The sequence below is a fragment of the Arachis ipaensis genome, chromosome B01 (genome assembly GCF_000816755.2).
Source record: "Arachis ipaensis cultivar K30076 chromosome B01, Araip1.1, whole genome shotgun sequence".
NCBI classification, from domain to species: domain Eukaryota; kingdom Viridiplantae; phylum Streptophyta; class Magnoliopsida; order Fabales; family Fabaceae; genus Arachis; species Arachis ipaensis.
In genome coordinates, this window is record NC_029785.2 from 125,899,563 (window position 1) to 125,910,239 (window position 10,677).

At 33.4% G+C, this 10,677-nt stretch overlaps 1 protein-coding gene across 1 annotated transcript; it reads right to left on the reverse strand.

Moving 5' to 3' along the window:
• On the reverse strand, positions 6,147–9,472 carry LOC107636634 (YLP motif-containing protein 1; the record flags this gene model as incomplete). The annotated part of the gene is given in 6 exon segments (XM_016340133.2): positions 6,147–6,541; positions 6,926–7,085; positions 7,330–7,523; positions 7,631–7,802; positions 7,942–8,053; positions 8,984–9,472. Coding segments are annotated over 5 exon segments (1,086 nt in total). The 3' UTR covers positions 6,147–6,541; positions 6,926–6,950.

A 10,677-nucleotide genomic window follows, 5' to 3' on the forward strand; every position in this document is an offset into this window, starting at 1 on the left:
TATCCAGATGTCCCTCCACCACCGCCCATCATACGGATGAGGATTTAGCTTGATGGGATGCATGCGTGAGTACATACTATTTTAATGTCTTTTATTCGCAATCTATTTTAAATTTGTTAAGTTTTATGTGTTTTTATGTATTTGCTAATCTTAAGTTTTTCACCAAACAACAATGCACGTACACAGGAGATCTCCAATGTGATAAAGTTCATGTACGACAATCCATAGGCAAACTACACGAAGATCCATGCTAAGACCAGAGAGTGATGATTTCAGAAGTAGGCGATAAGAATCCAATGTTGTTGAATTAACTATATTTTAAATGTATTTTATTTCGACTAACTAATATTGTGAATTACTTTGTGCACGAGAAATTTACATGGGATCGAAAACATGATATCTTCAGTAGATGATGCAAATGTTGTTGAATTAACTATATTTTAAATATATTTTATTCCAACTAACTAATATTGTGAATTACTTTGTGCAAGAAAAATTTACATGGGATCGGAAACATGATATCTTCAGTAGATGATGTAGGACATTTGTCAGGGGCGTGACCACCTCATGATTTGGCTCCGTCTAGTTCTTAAGGAGGAACTGGACGTTCATTTTAGTACTGATGAGGGATCAAGCGTCGCCATCTGACGAACATAACCAATAGGGCTTCGCCGAGGTCGTCGAAGTATACTAGTGGGTCAGTGATTTTTATGAAGACGAAGAGCAAGCTGGTATGTAATTTATTTGCCAATGTTTGTTCATTATTACTTGAATTAATTGTTACTTGATTTACTTTATTAGTTGGTTTTAATATGTGTAGTCTAAGTCGTTTGATCGTGAAGCGATATTAGCGGAGACCTTTAAGTATACTCATACATTGAATGCCAACAAAGAGAGATTTTCTGATGAGTAGTCTGCGACTCATTATGTGAGTTTCAATTAATTCTAACTTTAAAATTTATTTGGTTTAAAGTCAATTAACTGTCATCCTAATCACAACGTATGTTACACAGGAGGATTACATGCAGAGATTGGAAGCCACGACCCAGCAATTTCAGTTGCCTAGTGGGCACTACTTCGGCTCCAATGCCTCAGTGGTAGATCCTGATAGGGTTTGGCGCGAGACCTCCTCTGAGCCCTACAAGAATCGCGTCTTCGAGTTGGGGTCGTTCTTCGCCAGTGGCCTCCGCACTTCCACATTAGCAGCCTCATCTGTCTCTGTCTCTGCCACCAGCCCTGCCGATCACACAACGAGCTTCTTGCACATGTGGGTGACACCATTGCCTATAGCTTGAAACTGACGGAAAAGGTGGAGTGGCTAGAACATTTACGAGAGCAAATGGAGGTGTACAACAAGCAGATGCATGCTGGATGCAACGACGCTGTTGGTACCAGCGGCAACGCTGCTGGTGAGGCACCACATCAGCACCAACTCCACCGCCTCAGCAGGAGGAAGATGACGACGATGATTACTAGGATCGATAGGGTTTAGGGATTTAATTTATTTTATGTCTATTTCATTGTATTCTACTTCTTTTACTTTTTATTATATTCAGATCATTGATATTTAATAAAATCATAGTTGATTGCTAGTAATTTTGAATTTGTGCCCTAATTTTGTAAACAAAAATTTTAATTTGACTACTAATTGTGTGCTAATTGTGCAAAAAAAAAGAAAAAATTACCGTGGAATTTATCGACGAAACAATCCAACAGTAATTGGGCACCACAAAACATAATATAGCACCAAATTTACTGACGAAAAAATTCGACTATAATCAACCACTTATTTTCAGTGTATTAATTGAAAAAATCGACGTAAAATTTGCTAGTAAAACTTTTTTCGGCGCCATTTATATTGTCAAATTCAATCCGACGGTAAACTAATTACCAGCGAATTTATTTGATAAATCTGCCGATAATTCTGATAGTACTCAACGTTTTTTTTTGTAGTGAAAATTTGTCATCTCTTTAAGGATCTTTTATAAACAAACACGTCACTGTAGTTAACAAAACATAAAAGTATTGCCATTAAGTTTTACATGATTAATTTAAGAAAGGGCAAAAATATCGTAGAAGACTTAGTTAGTACTTTTTTTAGGAGCTAATTTGTCTAAAATCGAAATTTTTAAAGACCTAATTGTCACTTCACTCAATAATAATATAGAGTGATGGTGACACGTCATCTTAGGCAATTTTTAGGGTTTGTTTCCATTCATTTTCTTAGGTTTTAAATCAAATTTCTTATGTTTTCTAATAGAATTACATAAATAATCAAATATTTGGAGTTAGGATAATGTTTCTATATTTTCATAAGTTTTTAGATAAAAAACAAACAAGAATCAAAGTTTTTTCACAAGGAAAAAAAAAGTACAGAAAAAACGTGGCTTAAGGAGCAAAAGCGTGCTCAAAATGGAAGAAAAACATGCATGTCTGGCAGCCATGACCACACGCCCGGCATGCATGATTACAAGCCCGACGTACAAGTTCTCAACCTTGATCTCTTCACACTCAAGTGGTCATAACATGAACTATAGAGGTCCAAATGAGGCGGTTTTAGTTGTGTTAAAAAACTAACGTCTAGAGCTTCAAAACGATATTCATATATTTATAGTGGACATTTAGTTTGAGTCACGCACTACCATCATCAATTGGACACGAAAAACAGCGCCCCAAACATCTCCAAATGCACACCTGGCGGACATGCACTCCACGCCCGGCGTATGTATCTCCTAAAGGTGTATTTTGGGCTTACGCCCAAATTTCTCTATGCAAGCCCGGCATTCTAACAAGTCCAACTCCCAAGATGCAAGATTATTAAGGCTCAATCTCAATTACACACATCATTAGAAACCTTAATCACATCCAAAAGATTCAAGATTCTAGAAGATTAGTTATTAATTTATTCTAGAAACATAAAAGATTTGGTTGTTAGGATTTGTTTCTAAATTAGATTTGAATTATTGTTTCGATTTGAAATTGAAGTAAGTAGTTAGTTATCTTATCTTTCTTTCCGAGAGATAAGATTATAACTACTTTTGAATTTGAATTCTAGAATTAGGATATAAATAAGTGAATAAGGTTCACAAGAGGCATCCAGAAGGAAGATCTTCAGATCCAAATCCAGACATTCGATTCCTCAGCATAGTTTTTTTCTTGTTTTCTTTCTTTACTTCATGGGTAACTAATCCTTTGTCAAAATGTTAGGAGCTCTATTTATGTTTTCTATGGATTATTAATCTAAGTTTATTTTATTTTGAAGTCTTGCATTGATCAATAATTTCATGATTAAGTTATTCATTCTTTATTCGAATTAGTGGTATCGAAAGGTATACTAATATCTTTTGAATTCTTTTATTATAATAAAAAAAATTTGATATTTGAATTAAAACTTGAAAACTTTTTCACATGACTCTTTGAATTCGGCTAGGAATAGTGGTTCGATTAGTGTGTGACACATGCATGATTTTCAATCACTCTAATTTTGAATAAATGACATATAATTAGGATTAGAACAACTTTCAAAAATTGTGTTTTCTTCTAAGGTTTAACTAGACAATACTAGCTTGAATACGTGACATATAATTCGACCTAAGAACTACTTTTAAATCTTATTAAAAATTAAATCAATTTTTGTGTTTAAACTCTTTAATTAATTAACTGACAACTATTTGATTAAAGAGAAACTAAAGAACCAAGAAATTGAAAATTAGTTACTAAAGATTTGTCATAAAAAAATTTTGCATACTTCAAAATAAATAAATAAGGTTTGATTTTTTTAAGAGTATAAACATCTTCAAAGTTCTCGACTCTCACGTCACTGTCTTTTTCCAATCAACATCTAAATTTATTGGCTTTCAAACACTCAAGATTTCAAACAAGATACAAATTTTGCCCTCATCAATCCAAGTTACTTTAATCTAATTAGGCATTTAATCTGATAATTACTTGTTCAATTTTTTAATTTTCGTGAAAACGATATCCACTCAATGTAATATTATTTAAATGATCTAATATATATTTATTGGTATTCGTGAACTCCTCAAATGAGAGATTAGTTTTTTATATTCGACTAATGCTAATGTGCTAAAAAAACAGTTGCAATATTTTTTAGACTATTAAATATAATATAATGGTTATTTCAAATTATAAACTATGACCATTTAAAAAGATATATACTTGGGCTTAGTATGTGATATGTAAATTATGTTATAGTGCCGTAAATTAGTAAACCAGAAAAATAAATTGTTCTTATAAATTTAAAGTATCCATATAAAATGTAAAAAATTATATGATTAAATTTTACTCATTTAATTAAAATATACTCTTCTTAAACATAGTTGCTTATTATGAAACTAAAGTTAAATACCGATGACGTGAGGATTGGTAGATTGTTGAATACGATTATTTAATATTTATTTGGAAGAGACACTAAAACTAAGAGACAGAGACTAAGAGGTTGAGATTAAATTAAGTTTTTATATTGTGTTTGGTGTAAAATATACAGGACTTAGTTATGTCTCAGAATCATATTTATTTTAAGATAAATATGAAGATTAAGGGATAGATTTGAGCATTTGACATTTAAAAAGTTAAAAGAGAGTATTTTTTAAAAAAGTATATTATTAAAATTTCAATCTTCATCTTTAAAAATTTTAGTCTCATAGATTCTTACTTTCTGAAAGTACTAAAAAGACTAAAATTTTGTGTTCTACAATTGAAATTTTAATTCTAATTTCTAATCACCAAACTCAATACTCAGTTTTAGTCTCTCAATCCCAATCTCAGGAAACAAACGTTAAAGCATCATTGAAGGTTGAAACAAACGCACAAGCACACACCTAATTGCACCATGGCATCATCAAAGTTCATATTGAAATCTTGATCTGAGGTTATCCAAAGTCTCAACCTCCTAAAGAAGTGTCTCACAAGTCACGACTATAGGTTACATGGGTTTGATATTTGTTCTTTGATAGTTGATACGTGACTCACAAGTTGGTGGAATTTGTTTATGTTTGGAGTCGTGTTTGTAAATGGATGATGGTGTTAATTTGATTTTGTAGAATTAGATTTTATTCAAAGTTGGTTTCAATATAATTTTGTATTTTCATAGGACTTTTGTCAAACGTGATGTTAGCTAAAATCACGTTAGGAGTGTATAATTGTTAAAAAAGCATTCATTTTTTAATATTACTTTAGTTCATATTTTAAAATTTAAATAAATCACATCAACCATTAAAATAATTATATTACTATTATTTTNCCCTAAACACGATTACACAAAACGCCAAAGTCCAAAGCATACAGGCATTTTACGTCCTCCGTTTTTTTTCCTTTTTGATGATTTTTGTGTCCTCCATTAGACGTTAATGCGGTACGAGCTTCAGAGATAATGGGCCTGGTTAAGGTGCGTTATCAATGCGCTCTCACAATTGATTGAAAATAAGGGTGACAAATTGACAATGGGTAGGGCAGGCTTGAATCCAACCCTAATACTACTGGTAAATTGAGAATATCTCGATTTTAATCCTATCCAATTTTAACTTATAGGTACCCAACTCTACTCGCAAATTATTAAAAAAATATAATATTATTATATAACTTGATAATAATCTAAAATAAAACTGCCAAGAAACAATAGTTCAAATGGTATAGTCTCCCCATACTCAATTAAAAGGTTGCAGGTTCGAATTTTCATATCTTTGAAAAAAAAAATCTAAAATAAAACTAATTTTTATATAAAAAAATATTAAATTATCAATTAATCATCTTTTTTTAGTGGCTAAAGATCTCTTGAAACATTTTTATATAAATATATAAAATTGCAGATCGAGTTTGGATACCTGCAGATAGGATACATATTACTACCCCTAATTGAAGATTTATTTTACTAAATTCAAATGAACAAATGAATTAACTTTTAAAGATAACATGTGGATTGAAATGTGATAGGGCAAAATTGATGCCTTACATAATCAGTTAGGAGATAATGACTGTTACATAGTTATTGAATTACATACGCGATGTCTAGAAAATGCAAGACATCTAACAACCACAAGATAGGTATGAAATATCAAGATTTTAAGATCTAATATTAGGTGCAAGACAATAATTGGATCACGTCTATGCAACACGATTTGTACAAGTGTGGAGTCTAATAGCAAGGTGCATTTGGGTGTATCTCAATGTACAATAGTATTAGTAATTGGAACTCAGTTTTCCTTTGGTCATGTTAGACATTGAGAACTCACAATACAAAATAAAATGCACAGGGAAACCTAAAGGGCCAGGACGAAAGGCCACACTTCGTAAATACAAAATATACTACTTTCCCTGCCCTGACTGCCTAGCGCAACATTACAATAACATTGTCATTCTAAGCAATGTACCTAATATTTTGTCGTCAGATAACATAAAATCTAAATATGTCAACGAACAAAGTGATTAAAGTAACAAGTTACAGCCAAATAAGTAACAACTTCCTATATGAACCTAGCAACAAGTAGAAACAGGTTTCTAAAGCTTCGGGCAGACCCATACCCTGCAATTAGAACAACACAGAAAAACATATTTGTCAAATTCTATATGCAGTTGCCATAACAAGCAATGTTTAATGGTCACCATGACATACATATATGGCATGAGTTGGGAGCTAAGTATAAACCATTAAGGATCAAGGGAAAATGGAATTTAGAGATGAAACTGATAAGTAACATGCCAATTCAAGAATCCATGATACCTAAACAGTTGAAAGTTACATGTTCCATGTTATTCAATTCTTGTATAAAGAGCGAAGGACACTTATCGTGAGGATATACTACTAGAGAAACTGGTTTTGGAAACAGATCTAAGGAAATGATAAGAAAGAGACCACCAATTAGGACAATGAAAAAATGTTAAATTAAAAGGTGTAAAAAGGGTTAACCTTATATGACAAGAAGTGATCAGATCTAACAGGTGTCAGACTGTTTAAATAGATGATGGCGTCCCAACATCTCTGATATCCCTAAAGCAGATATGCTTTCACATCCAAGCAGCTCCTGAAGCTTTTCATCGCATAATATCACCATTCCGTTCAAAGGATCCTACAAACAAATTTTAGATAAAACAATCAGCAACCTTCTTAAATCAATTTTTTTCCCAAAAACATAATGTGACAACAGCTCTTAAATTTTCTTTCCTTAATTTTTTTTATTATTATTTATTTTCATCTTTCAACCACAATTTGAATCCAAAAACTTGCTCAAAAAAGTTTACAGTTTCATTGAAAATGACCACAACAGAAATATTGGAGTGTTAAACTCTCAAGGGTTGGACATGGCTACAAACCTCCAGACGATTAACCTTTATGTACTCCCAAACAAGTCTTAAGGCCTCAGATTGTTGCATCTCCCTTTCCCCAGCGCCCAAAAATTTGGCAAGAGCTTCAGATATTATTACGGTAGAAGAGGCAGGTTCAGGCTGTTCAGCACTTTCAACTGTAGGTTCAGTATCTACCTTGATCCTTTTGGCTTGAGGCTCCTCTGAAGTGACAAAAGTGAAAGACATAAGTGATAAAGTATCAGCAAAATTGAAGTTGTAAACATAATAATGCAGCCTACTTTTTTTTTTTACTTAGCTATTTACTTACTTGTAGGTCCAAGTGGGATGATGTGTTTGGCCAGCAATTTATTCATCTTGAACATGTCAGTGCAGTCGGTCTCAAATACCACACGCAGTGCATCATCACAAATGATCTTCCTTTTGTTACCAGGATCTTGGAGATTGTTTTTCCTTATGTAGGCCCATAGCTGCCTCACAATCTGAATTGGAATATATCTAAGTTTTTCAAAGTACTTTTCATGAAATAGTGGTTATCTTCACATAAATGAAAATTAAAGCTTCGAAAAATAATGCAGGATGCACTTGACTAATTATGCTAGTTTGAGTAAAAAAGATTACCTCGGTTCTTGGCAATGCCGGCTCACCAACAATTGCCTGAAGTTCAGGAGAAACACCACAAACTTTGTTAAGTCCACCAGCGCCGCCTCTTCTTTTGCCTCCGGTTGAAACACTGTTAAAACATTTTGTAACGGATAATACAACCAAATCATGTCATAGATATTCATCCCATAAACTAGTCATGAAGAACTATCCCTTTTACAGAAGGATTACTCAAACACATGCCTTTCATTAACTTAAAAGCAAAAATATAAGCAACTGGATGCAGTACTTTGGCAATAAGCAAGTACTATCGCTTCTGATAATTGGTATCAAACTGAAAAATAAAGAATAGAAGAAAGCCACAGTCACAGTATAGCATGGACAAGCAAAACACCGGTATCGTTCATGTTTATCTAAGCTGTGGCTACCTGAGTAAATCTAGTTGTAATTGTCACAGAATAATAAATGACACATTTTAAAAGAAAAAATGGCAAGCGACAAATACTCAGATATCAATATGCAAAAAAATATGACACAGAACGATTCCTAGTCAATGCATAAGAATAAATAATATAAACTATACAACAGCAGCAAGAGAAAGCTTGAAAACAACAAGGGAGCAGTTTCTATTTTTCTAAGGTAGAGACAGAGAAAGGAAAGAAAGGGGGGTATTCCAATAAACATAAATAATAGCGTTGTAATAGGGAAAAGGACATGACAAGAACAAGTAGTTTACAAAACAAGTGGGTAAATAGCTACAAAATTATAACAAAAAAAATGAACCACGCCTTCCAATAAAATAGCAAAATAAAACCCCCAACCATTAGCAGTTTCCAGAAAATGGGACCATGCTCCCACTGCCACCGAAACAGAAAACCAACCCAACATCTTCATAACAGTACCTCGGACGAAAGCGAACAACTCTAAACCCAAAATCTAAGGAAACAAAAGCCTAGAACCTAAGATCTTAGTTTACGCGACAACGACAAAAATTAAATTAATTAAAAACAAAGAAGAAAACACAGTTCTTAAGTTCAAGACTAAATTAAAAAAATGTCACCTTTCTTTGGGTGGTTGAGGCTGAGGAAGGGCAAGAACATCGGCATTGTGAGGGTAGTGTTGGGGTTTAGTCTGCGATGGGGGTTGCGGCGGAGGTGGGTGGGAGTGGGGCGGTTGCTGGAAGTTGATCTCGGTGTGAGGATGGAGGGCAAAATGGGGAGGAAAGTGGGTGGTTGGGAAATGTGGTTGGGGTTGATGGTGAGGGGCAAAATGGTCTTTGGATGGCGGAGAAACAAACGGTTGCTGTAGATGGTGGTGCTGCTGCTGATGCTGTTGTTGTTGCTGCTGTTGCTGATGCTGTGGGCGGAGGAGAAGGTCGATCTGGTCTCTGATGAAACCAGCCTTGTGCGATAGGTCCAACCCTAGCTTTGCTTCCAGCTGCTGAACAACGCCGTTCAGCGTTGTGATTGAGTTTGGTTCCGAGTGACGCAGCAGAGACTCTACCCCTTTCGCTATTTCCTGGTCCGACACCATTTCTTTCTCTTCTTCACTTCACCTTCATATACCAACAGAAAAACAAACGGCTATACCCTTCTCTCTTTCTTTCTCTTTCTCTCTCTATTCTTAGCTGCTTCTCTCTGTCTCTGTCTCTTTCTCTCTCTTCGTCTCTGTCTATCTCTCTCTTTATAACACCGAAATCACCAAAATACCCTTTGTTCAGATTCATAAATGGTATGGCCGATGAAATGACAACTATGCCCTGATCTTATCCACTCTGTGCTTTCTGCTGACAGACAGGTGTAAAAGAGTAATTTTGACGGATTGATAAGGGGAAAAGAGAGGAGTGGTTGAGGGGTAAAAATGTAAAAAGAATAAAAAGGTAGAAAACTTGCAATGGCATCTTGTAGGGAGGTTAAAGACGACTAGACGAGGATGAAATGATATGAGAGTAGACAAATGGATAAAGTGGAGGACCCGAATGAAACCGTTTCCTCTTTTAACGAAGGAGAGTGGGGTAAAGTGAAAGCGATGTTAAATTACGCAATTGCCAATTTCAGTTTTTTGTTTAATTTTTTGTTCTTCTTCAATTCTTTTTACCTTCGAGAAAGAGGAGGGCATGGTTTGAACTTTGAAACCAAATGTAGGAAACTAGGAATCAACGAGTGGTTAAGGATTTGGGGAATTTGGTAAACTAATTAAAAGGATTTGGAATTCGTGGGGCGGGATCTAATGGACCAACAAAAAAGACTATGGTTCCATTCCTTGGTGTTATTGGTAACTTCGAGCAACTCCAATGGGAGAAACTCCAAATTATTTCTATCTTGATTGAAATGATTTAAAATTAAAATTAAAATTTATTCCTAATCATCTCTCTAATAAATAAGAAAAGAAAGTCTAGTGGTTGTAGTTAGAATAAGACTTGGTTTGATAAAAATTTGTAACGAGATGATTGTATTTTTAAAAAGTATAAATTTTTTATTTAATATTTAATAAATAAAAAATTATATGTTTGTATTTGCATTAATATAAACTATTTATTTTAATTTTTATAGAAAATTATTTATGTTTGTTGTCATTAACATAAATCATTATATTGTAATTTTTAATTTTTATAATATTATCTATATTGACATTATCATTTAAATTTTTAAATAATTATATACTCTAATATAATTTGAAAATTAAAATTATTTATGTTTGATTAAAAATTTTTAAGATAGAATTTATGAAAGTTTTCTTAAAAATAAAAATTTT